The sequence below is a fragment of the Erythrolamprus reginae genome, chromosome 2 (assembly GCF_031021105.1).
Source record: "Erythrolamprus reginae isolate rEryReg1 chromosome 2, rEryReg1.hap1, whole genome shotgun sequence".
Lineage (NCBI taxonomy): Eukaryota > Metazoa > Chordata > Lepidosauria > Squamata > Dipsadidae > Erythrolamprus > Erythrolamprus reginae.
Window position 1 is genome coordinate 298,200,785 of NC_091951.1, and position 19,779 is coordinate 298,220,563.

The window sequence follows — 19,779 nt, forward strand, 5'->3', positions numbered from 1 at the left end:
CATGATATTTCTTTAATTTATTACAACCAACAGGACAGATACTGGCTATCATGAATTATGTTAATAGATACAGAGGAATGAATCCTGCTGCTTTCAGATTGAAAGCATTAGATGATTATATCATTTTTTCCCTAGAGATGCGTGGTTGGGGAAGTCCTTTCATATTGATTGCTCACTGAAATGGTTTCTATTTATCTACTCTCAATCACTCGTTTTCAAACTGCTTTGTGGGCAGGAATTGAAGCAAATGATGGTAGTTCACCTCATCATACAGCAGCGTTCAGGTCTCGAACATGGGCTTGCTGATCGTTGGCTTAGTTTTCTAAATATTTGAGCCATTGCACTTCATCACAGCAATGGATGACAATGAAGTAATGTAATTTAGAATTGAGCTTATTCTGTTGCTGTGCCTGCCCATTGAACTGAGATTCCACTAATATCCATGTATCTTGTACCCTGGTGGCTTTTCAGAAATCCTTAAGGATATTCTGCTCTCTCGGGCTTTGGGTTAGAGTGAATGGGATCCTTTCCCCTTATCATGATCAGAACATTTCCTACTGAGGTTAGATTTTAGGACGCTATTCACCCACCGCAAGAAGGCGGAGCCGATTAAGTTGTTATGCCCCAGATGCCTAATGGACCTTGAACAGTTCCAGAGGGAGCTTGGTGTGATACCGGACTCCCTTGTCCACAGTTCAGCTGAGTCCCTGGTGGCTGCCTGGAAGAGGGCGGTATTGGGGGCACTGGACTGGATTGCGCCTTTGTGACCTCTTCATGGCAATGGATCCAGGAAAGCTCCCTGGTTTGCCGAGGAGCTCTGGGAGATGAAGCGTCAGAAGCATCTAGAGTAATGCTGGAGGACTAGTAAGTATGAGTCTGAAGGAACACTTTTAAGACGCGCTATTAGGACTTATTTAGTGGTGATATGGGCAACAAAATGCTCACATTTTTCTGCAATTATTGCATCTACTGATTCGCACCCAGCTGCCCTATTTATGGTGACTCGTTCCCTCCTTAATGTAGGGGGAACGGAAGAGCCCCTGCAGGAAAAAGCTGAGGAGTTTGCTCAGTTTCTATGGGATAAAGTTGCTCAGATTTGGATGGACTTGAACTCTGATTGGCCAATTCCAACCAAGATGACAGGGGCAGGTCTTAGTTCTATTATATGAGATGAATTTGAGCTTGTGACTCTTGAGGAAGTAGACAAGGCTGCGATGAGTTCCTTGACTTGTTTGTTGGACTCAGGCCCCTCCTGGCTGGTTTCGGCCAGCAGGGATTTGACATAAGGCTGTTTTCAGGCTTCAGTTAACACATCCTTGAGTGAGGGGTCCTTTCAGCAACCTTTAAAGGAAACAGTGTTGAGATCCCTGCTCAAGAAGCCTTTCCTGGATCAAGCAGAATTAAAGAACTTCCGTCCAGTCTCCAACCTTCCCTTTGTGGGAAAGGCTGTAGAGAAAGTGGTAGTGGCACGTCCACTCCTATGATCATTGGATAAAACAAATTATCTGTGTCCTTGTCAATCTGGCTTCAGACCTGGCTAGAACACAGAAACTGCTTTGGTCACGCTGATGGATGATCTCTTGCGAACCTGAGATGGGGGTCATTTCTCTGTCTTGGTGCTACTTGACTTCTCAGCGGCTTTTGATACCATTGACCATGGTATCCTTCTGGGACAACTAAGAGAGCTAGGGTTAGGAGGCACTGTGCTACAGTGGTTTTCGTCCTATCTCTTTGGTAGTTCACAGTCGGTGTTGGCAGAAAGACAGAGGTCGACTCCTAGACCTCTTGTTTTTGGAGTGCCTCGGGGCTTGGTCCCCTCTTCCCTGCTATTTAATATCTACATGAAACCACTGAGTGAGGTCATCCAATGTTTTGGGGTGGAATTAACTGGAAACATTTCTATAGTAGCGCAGCCTGCCAAAGGCTGAAAATTACATAAAAATCATTTGAAGTCCATTTACTGAGCGCAATATTCATCTTATGCTGAATGAACTCTGTCTCAAGCTTTATAGGAAATGCAGAATATTGGCATCTGTTCTAATGAATAGTGGCCCTGCAAAAAACTTAAATCAGTTGGCCCAAGTATGATGAGCTAAACACAGGCATTGTTCAATGAGCAGCCTCTGTGTCATTTTGGAAATTAAATCTTGGCTAGCTAATGTTAGGTCTGTATACACACATTGAGTTTCTTTGTCTGTTTACTGTAGTATCCTTTCATAATTAAACATTTCATACAAAGTTCTAAAGAGGTCCTTGAATGCTTCCGCCTTTAAAATGCCCTGAAACAAGTATTTGATATAAGGATGACATAGCCCTTCTCTCTTTATTTGATATCATGCTCATGCTCACGCATCAAAAGGCTTAAGAATACATTCTCATACTACCTTTTCTATAACCAGAAATAGGAAAGGAATTTTTAGGTACTGGCAGTTACTGTTATAGTTGTAAAAAGGAATTTTACAATAATATTCATGTTTTGTGCTATAGCTATGTTTCCAATGTCACCTCCATCTACAGTCATTTTGTTTTGGGTTTTTTTTCTTCCTCAAGATAGATTACATCCATCTGCCCCTTTGATCAGTTTACTTGAAAGCTGGAACTTTAAAAAAATATATAGAAAAAAAAATCCTGAAACGTTCAACTGACTGCTGTACACTTTTTTTTTTGTAGTTAGGCATTTGTGACTTGACAGTAATTCCTGAGCTATTGCGTACATTTAAATAATGGATCCGACACTGAAGAAAATTAGAAACCAATCAGCAATCCCAGACAAAGTCACAGGGTCTAGTTTCACCTCTCCTCTATCCTATAACAAAAGATAAAAAGAGTAATAGCAGTTCTTTATTTCTCTTTCAAACAGGTTCCCTTTCCATAGAGTAATAAAATGTCAGGTAAAGAACCACAATCTAAATTAGATGATATAATGAAATGCTGCACAAAGTACTGCAAACATATTTACAAACATAAAATAGAGTAGAATTTTATCTGTTTGTTTTATTTATTTATTTATTTATTTAATTAATTCATTTATTGGATTTGTATACCGCCCCTCTCCGTGGACGCGGCTAACAATAGTGATAAAACATGTGACAATCTAATAGTAAAACAATTTTAAACCCTTATTATAAAACCAAACATACATATAAAACATACCATGCATAAATTGTAAAGGCTTATTTTGCTTGCCTGTGATTCATTGTTTTACCAACAACCCACCCACCCCGCCCCACCCAATGCTAAGTAACTAAAAGCCATATAGAAAACGTAAAAAGTCCTGGCTGTCTACTTTTGGTATATGCATTTTAAATACTCAACAACACAGAACATCAACAAAGAGGTTGTGCATATTCAGAAGAATTTGTAAAAAATCAACAGGATACACAAGAGTGGGCACAACAAACCAGCAAGTTAAAACATTGTTTTTGTAGCAAATTGTGGACTGTGGACTATGTCATAGTGCATGAGTAAAATGTGTATATGGACACCAAATATTACAAAGCAAAAACAATAAAGAGTCTGCATTTTCAAATGTACAGTTTCCACAGAGGGCATGGGAATTTATAATTCAATAAACACTAGAACTTTTTACACTAATGAAATTGATAACATTCCGGCTTTTAAAAGATGCATTCAGAGTCAAGAATTCCAAAAAGGGTTTTGCTCAAGTAGATCAAACCATAAAGCATAAAAAAGGCTCTGTGTTCCTGGTTTGCTGATTCCATTGATTGTGAAGCTGCTGGCATCCTTGAAGATCAAAGGCATCCTGAGTCAACATCAACATGGACTGAAAAGCATGACATAGTAAATTCATATCTGATTTCCAGAACCTGGTTCTATATTTATTCAATTGGGGGGATTTGCTTGCCATTTGATGAAGTGGAGTGAAACTTGCAAAGATTTATGCCTTTTATCAAAATTTGTTAGTTGAAAAAGTGCTGTCATATTCCTTATTTTTTATCACTATAATCGAATACATTTCTCCTCCTAGAGTGATCCTTGGATCAAATCCGTGAATCAACACCCCCCCCCCCCTTTTATGGCATGTACTCTAAAGTAAACATCCATTAATATTCTAAGTTGGAACTATACTCTAACGTTCTACAGTATAAAAAGTATACAACAACAAATATACAACTTTGAGTATTTTCAGTTAATTTTTCAATAATAAACCAATGAGGCTGAATGTTGAAAATATGCTGTCAATTATACAGAAAAAAATGGTATGTTAACTTTAAGAATTGCTCTCTGTAGTTGAGGAAGAAACCACACATTTATTTTATAATTTGTAAAATTGTATAAGTATATAGTTTGTACAGTTTGAAAAATGCACAATTATATACATTGGAAAAAATGATGTAAATTCAGTATTCACATATGCATTTGTTAAATGAATGAGATTGCAAACTCTCTTACGTTTGTTTATTATACAGTACTGCAGTTTTGGTTTTTTAGTTTTAATTAAAACAGCTCTTCTGAGATTAAGCCTTTTTAACATTTTACGCCTTTTGAAATCTGAGATAAAAAGCAAATGTTATTTTGTAACATTATTTACATGATTTAGATGATTTTAATTAATGATTATAATCTCCATGGTCACTTTTTGCAAAAGGGTATTTAATTGCTTAAACGTTTTTCATTGTTTGCATTTTGCAAAAACACTTGGGCCTTGAAGTATTAGTATATCATACTGTTATTACCCCCTCAAACTCATTTCCTATTGCAACACCTGCCTTTTGTGCAGACTGAACCAACAGATAGAGAAATAAAGGTTGCTTCCTTTTGCCAAGACATAACATAGCTGCTGGCAAGGTTATATTTGAAAATAATTTTTCATGTGAGTTCAATTCAAGTAGCATTGTTATTGCCAGATCATTTGACTAATGAAGGACCAAAATGATAGTGTGTTTTTATTCTTTGCTTGTGGCATGAACATGTAGTATTTCTTTTGTGGGGGGAGAAGGAATTTGGTGTTTCAAACAAAGTAGAAAGCTTAACATCAGGAAGGTCAATGTTTTTACTGGTAACATGGGAGAGAATGCAACTTCATAAACAAAATAAAAAAGTAATTTTGTGATTGCAAAGTAACTGGAATAAATAATAATTGTAAAAGGATTGTATAGACAGTTCTGTGCTAGTGATTTTTGACAGTCTCAAAATGGGTGAACAGTGCAGTCAGGCAGTAGGAAAAGCAAGTAGAATGCTTGGCTGCATAGCTAGAGGTATAACAAGCAGGAAGAGGGAGATTGTGATCCCACTGTATAGAGCGCTGGTGAGACCACATTTGGAATACTATGTTCAGTTCTGGAGACCTGATCTACAAAAAGATATTGATAAAATTGAACGTGTTTTTAATAGGAAAGTGAACACAAGAACAAGGGGTCACAATCTGAGGTTAGTTTGGGGGAAAGATTAGAAGTAACGTGAGAAAATATAAGTGTAGTAGATGCTTGGAACAAACTTCCAGCAGACGTGGTTGGTAAATCCACAGTAACTGAATTTAAACATGCCTGGGATAAATATATATCCATCCTAAGATAAAATACAAGAAATAGTATAACGGCAGAGGTCTTTTTCTGCCATCAATCTTCTATGTTTCTATGAATTGTTTGTTAAAACCAGTGCCAGTAAAGTGGTACCTCGACATACGAGTTTAATTCGTGCCAGAGCCGAGCTCGTATGTCGATCAATTCGTATCTCGAACGAATGCATTTAGATTTGGCTTTCCGCACCAAGATAACTGGAAAAAATGGAATTCTTGTGCCACCTAGTGGACATTCGGCTCGTATCCCGAATTTGAGCTCGGGTGTCGAACAGAAATTTTGCTTGCGTCTCAGCTCGTAACTTGGAATACTCGCATGTGGAGCAGCTCGTATCTAGAGGTACTACTGTATTTCAATAATAAAATGGAAGTGAGTTTAATTAACTTGATCTTTTGTTTATCAATTAGACCAGAATTTGATCAATTGTTGTACTTTATTAAGACGGATATAGAAAATACTTATGTCTCAAGGATTGTTCCTCACTGAAGTTGAATATAAAGAAACTTATCAGAAGTTGAAGGGATTCTATTCAGATAATACTTGCCTGAATCTCTCAGAGAGATACAATTTACACCTTCCAGCATTTCAGCTGTCAACTTCATTTTTTATGTCCTAACTGGATTTGTACTGCACTAGTTTTATCTTTTACAAATTAAAAATCCTTTTTCCTTTCACTGAATGTCATAGTAGGAAAGGTTGTACTAAAGATTTGTTTATAAATGCTGGTCAACTATAGCTTGGATAGAATGAAAGAGCTGTCCAAAATGAGCAGAATGTAAGATTCTGATGAAATGGCATTGTAGGTGAGTGGTTTCCAATGAAAATGAGATATTTGCCACTTGTTTGATTCACACTTCACCTGAAAGAAAGAATATAATTGGGTATGCTTTAGAATTAATTATTGTTGCTGAATAGAAGAAGATAACATGGCTATGTAAGTTAGGTATTGATAACATAGAGATTGGATTGCTATATTTCTCTTTATGCATAGTAGCCTTTCAAAATACTCCGTAGTAGGTTGTTCATTAAATGAAAAACTGCACACCGAAAATTTAGTCACATCACTCTGAATTGGTTGTATTTTAGCCCAAAATTCAGCAACACTTCTCCTGGTTAGCACTAGAGTCTGGTTGAACTTACCTATATCAGGTGATAATATCATTACTCCTGCAGGAGAAAAAGGTATTTGAGTATACTGTATTTCATTTTTTTGTATCCTTCATCATTCTGTCCCACTCCCTTAAGCCTCCCAATCATGCCTAATTTTGGAGTGGCATAAAGCTCTGGATAACTTCCTAGTAATCCTAAATTTAGGTGGGGGTGGGGAGAAACTTTAAGGCTATCCTTATTCCCCATTTATTTCATTTTTTCCTTACAATAAGCATTCCAAATCAGTGATAACTTTTTGTAGGATTCTGATGGTTATGTTAGAGATTTAGGGGAAGGGTGTAGTCAAACTGGTATATTTTTTAGGTTTCACCACATATATTGCTGCTAGTGGAAGAGAATTAATTCTCTTCTCGTATTCTTCTTTGCAAGGTATCTAGCTATTGTACTTATTTCAAAAGTATTCAGTATAAATTGGGTCATCATAAAAAGCATTTAAACAAGTTGTCTTCAAACTGCAGGCGTACAGCTCTTTCTGAACAATATGAATCACTGCATTAACAGCATGAATATTGGAAAATAAGCATCCACTTCCTAATTATTTGTCACTGTGATTTATCATCCTTGCTGATCACAACTTTGTAAATACTGGGGCATATAATCAGAACACATTCTCAGTCACTAGAGTTTGAAGATATTTAAAGCAAATTGGAATGTGTGGTTACATCCCTATATTACTTTGCTAATTGGCTTCATGCTCTGAGGTAGTGATGGTGAACCTTTTTTGGCTTGGGTGCCAAATGATTGCACGCGCATGCGATAGCTCACTTGTGTGTGCCCACACCCTTAATGCAATGCCCTCTCCCGCATGCATACACAAAACCCCGATGCTGCCCCTGCGCATGCACACAGGCCTCACTGAAGCCTCCAAACTTCCGGTAGGCTCATTGGGCTGTTGTCGCCATCTCCAAGCTTCAGGAAACTTTCCTGAACCCTGGAAACTGCAGAAAATGGCCAAATGGCGCAAACAGAAGTTCCTTTAGGAACTTCTAGTTGGCCCATTGGTCCGTTTTCTATCACCCCCAGAGTTCAGGAGGCTTTCCTAAAGACTGGGGAGAACAAAAACATCCAAAAGGAAGGCCAAAAATATGCACTGGAGCTGACATAGGGCCATGCCTCATGTGCCTTCACATGTGCTCCACATGCCACCTGAGGCAGATGTGCCATAGGTTCGCCATCGCTATTCTAGGGGACATTAATGCAGCAATGAACAATATATATGTATTACATTACATTACTTTAGCCAAGTCAATTAATCCCTGTTTTCCAAAACAGGTCCCCCCCTGGAGGCCGGAAATGGCCTGTTTCCCAACTTCTGGTGGGCCCATTAGGCTTGTGTTTCTCCCTCCCTAGGCTCCAAAGGCTTCCCTGGAGCCGGGGGAGGGTAAAAACACCCCCCCCCCGTCCCCCTGAAGGCTCTCTGGAAGCCAAAAACACCCTCCCAGAGCCTCTGTGCAAGCCAAAAATCAGCTGGCTGGCACACACATGCACATTGGAGCTGAGCTAGGGCAATGGGTCATGTGCCAGCAGATATGGCTCTGCATGCCATTTGTGGCACCCGTGCCATAGGTTCGCCATCATTGCTTTAGACTGTCTACTGTTGACCTCAGCCCCTTCCTAAGAGGTCTGTATTGGGTGTGCATAAGTTCACCAACATGCCTACTGTCCCTGTTCTAATGTTCCCATGTACTCATAACCATTTCATATATACATGTTTATACTTTTACTGTAATCTTATATATGCTTGACAAAAAAAAATTAAAACATTAAAAATAAATTAAACAAAGGAAAAGGGGACAGTTGTCAAGCCCCATGGGTTGGCAAAGCTAAACAATAAAGAGCAACACTTGTTTTCATGGAGGTCTATTTAATGCTAGTTTGTGGTAATACAGAAAGAATCTTGCAAACTACAAGAGTAAATTCTCAATTTCAGTTATAGTGAGTTAAGACAGACTCTTTGAAATTCCTTGCATAACCCAAACAATTTGTCCCCTGCTTTCCCATAATTACTCACAGAAGGCCTACAAAGTTATGTCATGTACAGATTGTTTGATTTCAGTTTTCCTGATCATTTGTCAGGAAAATGTCATTCAAATGTTAATAGATCACATACTGGTATATGACCTATTTCATTTTTACAAGTGAATATTTTTCCTTTTTAAAAAACAAAATTTTTATTTTGAAAATTTTTCATACATGAAAGATCCGTAGTTCTTGATTTCTTGATAGATCCCATATTATTCTTATGAGTTCTTGATTTCTTGATAGATCCCATATTATTCTTATGAGTTCTTGATTTCTTGATAGATCCCATATTATTCCTATGAGTTCTTCATAAATGAAACAGGTTAATCACCAAAGCTACGCCATTAACTTGCTAGAATGGAACCTTTCAAGATGTGATGCTGATTCTTTAATTTGGATTTCTGTTAGATTTAAGAAACTCTTTAGGGTTTTTAAGTGCTCTAAGGAAGCCACAGACATCTTTGACTAGTCCAGTGATATTGTCACAGCTGGAAGTAGGCTATTGCCACAATTCAATGTAGATTATTGCTGGATGACCTACCTGAGATCCATTTGAAACTTGTTTACTGTAGACACATTGACAGGCCTTGAAAATAAATATTCTCAAATTTGATTGAGGATGTTAGTTTTACCTTCTTTTCACTGATATATTATGGCAAATATTTGCTGCTTTTTGTTGTAACTGACACAGTAGCAGCGCAGAAATTAAAATATAGCCATGGGGAGATGGTTTAGGAATCCTTAAGGGAAAACTTATTTCAAACAATTTGAATCTAAAACATAAAGTTGTTTTTCCCAGAGGTAAGTGTCAAATGTCATATTATGATTATCTATGTATTCCAAATTCAGTACATATGAATTAGAAGCTGGATCAGCATATCTATACTTGATTGATTGATTGGGAATGCAGTCTTAAGCACATTTTCCTACGAATATGACGATTATTTTACTTTTATTAATGATATATTGATTTGCAGTATAAACAGTGGTCAGTTTAAGTTTCTTTTTGTAATTTGACGAACAGATGTCATACCTTTCATTCATATGCCTCTGCACTTATGGAGAGAATTAGCTTCTCTCCAAAGGTGTGACTTTTTATAGATAAGTTGGTTATGAGTTAGCCAAGGTGAATTGGCCATGGCAAGACAGTTGGGGTGAGTGAGCTACTGATATGACCCAGGTCGCATAGGCAAATTACATGCTCTGATTAAAGGCCATAAGAATGGCCAGTAAGACTCCACCCCACACTACCCTGAAGAGAGTCACCCTCAGTCCCAAAGAAAAGCACAAGAAAGTCCAAAAAGAATGTGCAAGCTTGTGGGGCAAGGTCCAGGGGCAAGATATAAAAAGCAAGGCAAGTCCACAAGGCAACAGGCAGTCCGCAAGGTAAAGAAAAACGGCATATAAATCTAATAAGTAAGTAAGTAAGTAAATAAAGACAAGGCGCAGGCAGGAGCAGGAATGTAAGCCAAAACAAATAATTATTCCTGAGGAAGACACCCACCTCCCATTTTTCCTTAAGTCAACCCACACAAGAGTTCCTTGTGAGAAGAGGCGGGGCAACCTTCTCCAAGTAGTTTCACAGCCCTCCTCTGAACTTGCCTATATTCTACTCTCTCTGCCCTTGGATGAGTGGGGGAGGCAGCTGTTCCTCATCAGAAGGGATCTGCTGCCTATCAGAACCACTGCCTATCTGCAGCCAATCCTCCCCGGTGTTTGTGAGGGCAGGCAGCTCTATGTCCATAAGACCAATTCCCCCAATTCATGAGAGGCCTGGGGGCAGCATAGTCCTCAGCCCCTGGCCTCGCCAAACATTCCAAAGGAGATGTGCCATCCCCGTTGGATGGTCTTGGTTCCAAATTCTCCTACAAACTGGGCTTTGATGCGGTCGTGGTATCTACGGCAAGTTGTCCTAGATCCCATAGCACTGGCTATTAGACTAAGGTGATACATTGGAGGAACAGAAATTGATCCGTATTGGAAGAATACATGGAAGAAAAAGAAAAGGTGGCTGCATAACCTAAGAACTGATCACAGCAATCTCTGAGAACCAGTCACCATCATTAATAGCAGACATCCAACAATAGATCTGATTTAGATCAAGAATACCGCCAGCTGGATAGCACCTGGCCTCAATTTGATCCAACTTACTACCTAAAGAAACTTAGGGCAGTGCATGAATGCCTAGGAGGTGAAGCAGCTGCTAACAGCAGGCTCCTACCCAGACCGATTAACATAAGGAAAGAAATTCAGTTCAGTTTCTGCTGTTGGTGGCCCTACTATTCCTGTGTTGTTACACTGCAGTTAGGAGTGTTGGATGGCTTTTTGGAGATTTGGACATTTATTTTCTTGGCCTCTACTTCCCACCTTAGTCTGGTATCCAAGTGCTGTGAGCCTTTTAGCAGTCTCTAGGACTTCAGGTGGAGCCAGGCTTGTCAGTACTAAGTACATAACTGGTTGGGTTTGGCAATATATAAACAAAATATCAATGTATGTTTACTATAGCTTTAAGAGTTAGTTAGCCATAAGAGGGAGCCAGAAGTCAGTCTCTCTTTCCCTCCCTTCCTCCCCCCCTCTCTCTGATTACTCTCTGCTATTTCTGGTTTGTCTGTGTGACTGTGTTGTAGAACTGTGTATTCCAATGATTATTTAATGTATTTGGTAAGTAAGGCTTATAGTATTGTATATGTATTGAGAGCATTGACTGATGTAATTGTGTATGACTAGAATTGTTCTTGACTAAGCTATTTGCCAAAATAAATAATATTTATACACTTAATGTATCTGGTTATCTGAATTACTACTTGTATCTCTGGGCTATCAGCTAGATATCTACCACCTCCACGTTTCCTCTGTGCGTCCTTGGTAACTCAAGGGTTACTTTGCATACTCCTTAACACTTAACAGGGCTCTTGAATGAGAAACAAAACGTCTTCAAGGAAAAATAAAGTCTAGTTGCTCTCTTGAAAAACACTTTTGGGCCAACTTCATCTAATTTCAGAAAGTCAGTAATGATTAGCAATTGTAAATTACTGTGAATTATTACAGATCATCAAAGAAATGAGGTGTGATATGCACATATATTCTGCTAAAACTATATATGTTTTCTAGTGTTAGGACATAAATGATCTTTAGAGTTAAATATTTTCTAGTTAATCTTTATGTTTTCTTGTTTACATCATGTTCTGTCTGGGTCCCCCCCAGACGCCAACACCAACCAAAACGAGTAGCCAGACACACTGGTAAAAAGCAAAGGCAGTTTATATAATTCAAAGCAAACACAGGTAACAAAAACTGTTCTTACAGACAGGAACACTATGAAGCTTCACGGAGGTTTCACGAAGGCCAGGCAATAAAACAGGATTCTTGCTGGCAAAAACAACGCTGGAGATAATAAAACCCACGCCTCCCCCAAATCTTCTAGACTTCTAGGCCACAAGCTAAGATCAGAGACGCCGAGAATCGAAGCAAGGTCACAGGACTCCTAGTTGATAACTCTCCACAAGACTGTAAGGGCGGGCCTACCTTTTCAACCCTGCTGAGGAGAACCACACCCAAACCCAGCTGTTGCCAATTCAGGGATGGAAATACGTTTCTAATTGGCCCCGTCTTTGAGCTGCACGTCGCTGCCTCATGTCTATTATAGCCTGTGCGCCTTCATCCAATGAATCCAGGCTACTAGCTGGGGAGAGCCCCCCCCCCCCCGGGGGTCTCAGGCTGCTCTCCCTCCTCCTCTTCCTGACGTTCCTCTCCCCCGTCTGCCTGGTCCTCCCCCTCCTGTTCACTGTCCTCCTCCTCTGGGCATGGATCCGGCAGAGATCCAGCCGGTCCCTGAGGAGCCTCAGGCTGAATCACAACACATCATAAATAAAGTTTTTTCACCTTAGAAAAATATAGTTCTTGTAAAAGTAACAGTGATCAGAAGACTGTTTTCAGCTAGCCATTCCAAGTCTCATCAGGTTCTGTTTCTAATTTTCTTTCATACTGTTAAGGTGATTGAAACTCTATTTTTAAAAAAGTGAAATATCTTGAACCAATGTCTGGCAGCTTTTATTAGCTGAAATGCATCACAAACAGTAACAAGGTCTCCAAGGACCACTTTTCTTGCAAGCTGTGTAGTCATATTTCCTCATTAGTTCATTTCAGTTGTCACTAATGCCATGTTCCAGGCTTTTGCAAGAGAGTCCAAAATGTAAAAGTTATGTATGCATATAGAATAGACAATTATTTCGAACAATTCAAACTCCTTTTGATTCAATTAGATAGCATATATTTTACAATTTCATTAACATATATTTTATCCAATAGGCAAACACTGAGCATTTGGAAGACTTCTCAGAATAATGTACAAACTGTAATGAAAAATCCCTTTTAAATTATTTTGGATACATATTTAGCATTTAAATTTTGCACACCTATCAAAAAGCCATACATTTTAAGACATTTCAGTATGCTTAAGATTAAAATACATTTGAGTGTTGAGAATATTTTGTGACAATACATAGCAGTATTCCCTGTTTTAACCTTTTTTAAGGCTTGCTGAATATATGACTTGCTTTAATACAATGACTATATCAGTTGATATCAGCAAGATTAGAAGTATGGGTAAAAAGCAATGCAGTTCACATTATATATAGTATTGATAATTTGTTCTCTTTACCTTGAATAGTGCATATTCCTCTACCTGTGTATTTAATAATAGAAAAACAATTATGTGTTACTGTTATGATTTTCAGGAAAATAAATATAGAGAAAAATGCAGAAGACAATACTAGTTAATGAAAATGATTGTCTTTTTTGGCTTATACACTAACTACTTTAGCAATTAATAATAATAATAATAATAATTATTATTATTATTATTATTATTATTATTATTATTATTATTAATTAGATTTGTATGCCGCCCCTCTCCGAGGACTCGGAGCAGCTCACAACATAAAATTGTTTACTATGAGAGGGAAATATTAAAATTTCTCAAATTACTCAAATGTATACTTTTGTTTATTCCTCTCATATATTTGATCAAAATAATACAAAATTCAGATTTATACAATTCTTCTAGTAATCAACGAGGATTAAAACCAAAATATTATTTTCAATTAATATAGTCTTCTACAAATAAACATATTTCAGTCCTGTTTGCTGATATTGGTTAAAAAAAACTGATTCAGGAATACAGGAAAAAATTGATTGTCCAAATTTACAGTGGTAAATGTTTAAATTAAAATATAATAGTATTTCAAAATGAAAACAATTTTGAGTGTCACTTTTTTAAAAAGTGCAGATAATAAGATATTGTTTACATTTTGTAGCTAACTTGGAACTATTTCTTTAATATCTTGGAATTAAGAATAAAGTGAAATAGAAAACATGCTGTTGAATATTTTAAAATGTTAACTTTTTAAATTAATTTAGACTGAAAAATAGAGAAGTTATATACAGTATTTTGAAATATATTCAAATGTATTCACATTAAGCTAAAGTTTTATCTAATTACATCCATTAGTCAATGACATTTGAAAGTCTGGTAACCATTGGATTTTCAGTCATATAAAATCTATACAAATGTTGTTTAATGTAGATTTGTATGTATTGCAGATGTGTGGAGGTCATTGCTAAAGAAGGACAGAATTTGAAAGAACTTTATTTGGTATCATGTAAGATCACCGATGATGGTATGTAATATTTTTTCCCTTCTTACTTTTTCCCCTGGATCTATAGAATAAATAGAGACTTTGATGGACACAGGTCATGGGACATAAATGATGTTAAATAGCATGCACTAGAGATAATGATGCCCCATTTTAAATTATGTTTCCTTCTATAGCCTAGAAGCTGACTTATTCATTCAGTTAGTGCTTTAAATGCCCCAATTAGATGTAAAGGTAGAGTGGCAGGCAACCTGATGAACAATCAGAGAAGATTAGAGACTTTTTAGATGTTTCCTCTATTGTGGCTCTTTTAGAACCTGGAAGTACTGAAAATTAATTTGGACAACCCGTGTTTTGGGGGTCATTTTTTCAGAGACATTATCTTCAAAGATAAACAAAGGGTGGGCAAAAAAAAAAATGCGAGTAGTGACTTCCTGAAGCTTTACCTTAATGTTTCCTTATGGCAATCTAGCAGGGAGTGTTGAAAATCTTCTGCCCTGCCCTGTCTTAGAAGCTGCTGGGTCAGGGAAGGATGGAGGAATTGTGAGACTGACTAGGAAATTACACACTATGTTGAAAATGAAGATCGCACGATTGCAGCAGTAATAGCCAGTAGCATTGAAGCACCTGCAACTTCCCCAAATTTCATTCCTCCAGGTTTCATTCCCAGAGTTTGGACATATTTTTGTATGTTGGTCCATTTGAGGTACCTGGTTCAAAAATTGTTATACCATAATGCACCATTTGCCCAGTTAAAAGTTATGACAAAGGGGCTTTTAATAGTATTGTGGAATACAGTCAACTTCTTGAAAAGTTCTGTATGATTTATTCAACTTAAAATAGTTTTAAAGTGTTGATAATTTAAATAATATTAAATACCAAAACGATGCTTTTCTTTTCAAACATGGAATATGTAATTTCAAAGGGGAAAATGAGCATATAGGCAATAAGAACATTTAATATCTATTAGATTATGGAATCAGGTTTCAGCCACCACATGAATAGGCAAATTATGATTTGAAGCTGCATGGCTCATTACATTTTTCCACATTTTGGTACTGATTTGTCAATTTGAATCTCATACTTTATTATGATAAAACTCAATGATCACGTGATGTTGTGACTAAACTTGAACCATTGTTCTAATGAATCAGATTCCATAACCTAGTAGATATTTGATGTTCTTATTTTGTTAGCTTTCAGCATCACATAACAATTTTTTCAAAGAAAGTAGGGCAGGATGCCATTTTAGATTTGTGTTTATTTATAAAACTAAATATTATTATGATATACTCAGCTTCCATGAGAGGCAGGGCAGTAATTTGTCAGCAAGTCTTCCTTGGGTCTAGCCTCCTCCTCATTTCCATAATAATAATGATTGAATTTATTCTGATTGTTGGATACTAAAATGAAATGTGTGACAATGTATTTGGAGCAACTTGAGAAATGTGCAAAATAATTTCATTTTATTAATCATCTTTATTCTTTTCTGTACTGGCTGAAAATTTTGAATGCTGTTATTCAACTCACCTGAAGACCAACAGTTAGAGGAGGAATACTTTAAACAGATATGGTTAGGAAAGCAGTATTGCATGTCTATTAGGCTGATTCAAATATGTCTTGACGAAGAAAATAAATCTAGAAAGGGGGGATTTGAGATTGTGGAGATTCCAAAAGCATACTGTGTTGTAAGGAAGCCGTGAAAGCAATTTTTCCAGCTTTAATGATAGAAAAAGCCACCGAGCAACAGTGATAGTTTTCTATATTCCTTTGACTCAATAATAAGTCTCTGTGAAATTATTTTTAGACACAAGTTTTAGTGGTGATGCCTGCAAAGGATCTCCACATTAGGCTTTTCCAATTAGGTGAGCTGACCTGCAGAGAAGCTAATCTAGAAAGAAGAATGGATACAACACGTAACATACACCAAGCAGAAGTTAGAACAAATTATTTTGAAAGATTAGTAGTTAAAGAGAAATGGTCCATAAGAGACTTCAAAATGAGGAAAGAAAAAAAACTCAGATAGCTGGTAAAGCTCTGGAATGGCACTTAGGGATGAGTCTAAATTCTTCAAAGAAAATAGCTTCCTGAAGTTTTGACTTATAGTAAATCATAGTTGACTTTATATACAGAGTTTTCAGAAAATGTCTTTGAGATACAAAGCAATCTGTGATTTAAGATTGTGTAAAAAATAAGAGTTGGGACAAAACAACATGGAAGCAAATGATATAAGGAAAATAATCCCAAAGTTAGTTTTAAATCATTTCTCTGAACTAAAATTTCTGTTTCAATTGAGAACAAAAGTTTTAATGTGATTATGTGTTATCAAATAAGTAATCTACAATTATTATTGAATTGCAAAAGGCTAAAATAGCTATAGAATAGTATCTGAAATCTCAATAGCTGGCTTATATCTTGAAATTGCTTTACAATTTTTCAGACCTATTAGATCGCACAGAATCAGCCTTCTCCAAGTCCCGTCGACTAAACAATGAAGGTTGGAGGGACCACAGGAAAGGGCCTTTTCTGTAGCTCCCCCAGCTCAATGGAACCAATTCCCTTCCCCCCCTCCCCGATATTCGCACTGGTCCCACTCTGCTGGCCTTTCAGAATTAAATTAAGTTAAATTAAATTAAATTACAAAATGCTATGTAACTTTTTTGATACGAAAAATATGTTTACTTCTATGTAATATATTTATTAGCAATGAATTGCCCAATGAACTAATGTGGTGTTAATTGGTTATGGTCTGCTTGGTTTACATACACTAGTCTCGGTTGTTTCCAGTGCAGAATAATGTGCTAACCCTTCAAGGTAGGCCAGATCAGGAAAAGAGCAACACAAACACTCTCCTCAGAGATTCGCACTTCCCCCACCCTCCTGGTCTTTCAAAAGCTTTAAAAACACCTGGGGCCGTTGAGTATTAGCATCACACTCCAGCAGGCAGTATATTGGTGGTATTGCATGAATCATGGATGAATGGTTTTTCTTTTAATATTTGCGATTTTAAGATTTTGTATTTGTTTTATCCTGTATGCCGCCCTGAGTCCACTAGAAAAGGACGGCCTATAAATTTAAGTAAATAAATAAAGTGAACTAGAATTTTATTGATAGACAAGAACAAGAGAATCATGAAAAGCTAACACTTCCCTTCCTCTTATATCAAAGAACACCACAACATGGTAACCTTAGTTTCTTTCTTGTGCTTTCTTTCCTCCCAAACTAAGTTTATGTTTTGCTAATGGTCATTATGTTACCTCTCTGCACTATGTCACATCTTGTGCATATTTCTCTGCATGATCTCATATCTTCTACTTTTACCATTAGCCTACAGTTTGAAGACACAAATGATAATATACATCCCTATAACTATTATTTGCTGAGGCTTTACTTTGTATTTTCTAATTTACATTTAGAAAAGAATGTCCCAGTGAATCATATTGCCTCTGCTGGTTTAGATTGGGAACGCTACCCATGCAGAAGAATCCTTAATCCTTCCCAATTAGTGTAATCTTTATCAAAATGCATGCACTTATAAATGTCTGTGAAATTGATTGAACCTGCAGTACTTACCACTGATCATAACTGTTCTTTCATTCCATGACCCATTCTAATAATAGATAAATAATGAAAAATATATGGTATTCATAAAACAAAAGAAGCCAAAAAATTCCATATAGTTTGCCTTCAAAATAATCTTTACAGCTGCTTGTTTATTGTAACCTCTGAACTGTTCCATGCATTGGAAACTAATCAAATTCATCTAAAGTTCTTTTCTAAAATATAATTTCTTTACATGTTTTCTAACAATTTTAAAAATATATGTTTCTTTATATTGTAATTGAACATACTTGGCAGTCTGAGGAAAGACATTTTAAAAATGGATGTGTATGTGTGTTAAAAAATATCAAGAACATACATATTATTAAATACCTATTTTATCTATACAGTGATCCCCCGAGTTTCACGATCTCGATCTTTGCGAAACGCTATATCGCGATTTTTCCACCCGATGACGTCACTCCCTTCCTTTCTCATCTTTCTTTCTCTCTCTCTTTCTCTGTCTTCTTCCTCTCTCACACTCTCTTCCTCCCTCTCTCATCTCTTTCTTTCATTCTCTCTCTTTCTCTATCTCTCCCCCTCTTGCTCTCGAGCGGCGGGTGGCACCCAGGGAAGGTTCCTTCGGCCGCCCACCAGCTGATCTGCTCGGCAGCGCAGTAGCAGCGAGGAGCCAAAGATGGGGTTTCCCCTTTGCGTGGGCAACGGGGAAACCCCATCTTCGGCTCCTTGCTGCTACTGCGCTGCCGAGCAGATCAGCTGGTGGGCGGCCGAAGGAACCTTCCCTGGGTCTTCAACTCCCAGAGCGGCGGACAAGCGGAAAAGCGGCGGACAAACGGGCAGGCAGGCGGCTCCTCAGCTGCTGGGTCTTCCCAGGTGCGGAAGTAAAACACCATCTGCGCATGCGCGGCCATCGCGAGAAATCGATTATCGCGAGGGGTCTTGGAACGGAACCCTCGCGATAATCGGGGGATCACTGTATTCTATTCAGTTTTTAACCTTTTCTTTAGAAAAGTATCCTTTTAAATCAGTAGTCCCAACCTTTTTGACACTAGGGATCCAGTTCATCAAAGACAATTTTTCCATGGACTGGAGTAGGATAGGAGGAGTGCACAAGGTCTCTCATATGAGTGGTTTGTGGTGAAAGATTGTGTTCTTATGAGAATCTAATGCTTACTGATCTGTGATGGAACTGACTTGGTTATGCTAGCATTGGGAAGCAACTGCAAATACAGATGAAGTTTCTCTCATTCTCCCGTCTGCTCAGCTCCAGCCATTTAGCCTTGTTCCTAACAGGGCATGAATTGATAAAGAGTTTTTGGGACCCGTGTTTTAAATAAAACTGACATTTAGAATACATTCAGACAGTGCCAAGCTTCCTAAATAACTCATGTATTCATTTTTTACACCCTGATTTCATTTTAATTTGATGGGTTTTTTTTTAACTCTTGCAGCTGGTGGATAATTTGACATTTGGTAGACTATTATATACAGAGAATGGGGACCCTCAGAGGTCGTTCTTCTCCCTCCTCCTATTTAACATCTCCATGAAACCACTGGATAAGATCATCCGATGGCACAGAGTGAGGTTCCAGCAGTATGCTGATGATACTCAGTTTTACATCTCTACCCTGTGTTAATTCAGTGAAGCAGTGGATGTTAGTGCCTGTGCCTGGACGCTGTGAGGGTCTAGATGGGAATTTACAGGCTCAAGCTCAACTCCGACAAGACTGATTGTGGGCATTACCTCCCAAGGACTGTTCCATTTGTACATCCTTGGCTCTGGGGGAGAGATATTAGCCCACTCAGAGCGGGTCCACAATCTGGATGTCCTC

General features: G+C 37.7%; 1 protein-coding gene across 1 annotated transcript in view; it reads left to right on the forward strand.

Annotated features, from left to right (window-relative positions):
• FBXL17 (F-box and leucine rich repeat protein 17) overlaps positions 1–19,779 on the forward strand; it is a 155,392-nt gene that overhangs the window by 75,856 nt on the left and 59,757 nt on the right. The window contains exon 7 of the mRNA XM_070742950.1: positions 14,334–14,410. Within this exon, the coding sequence (XP_070599051.1) occupies positions 14,334–14,410 (77 nt within the window). The remainder of the gene's footprint in view (positions 1–14,333; positions 14,411–19,779) is intronic.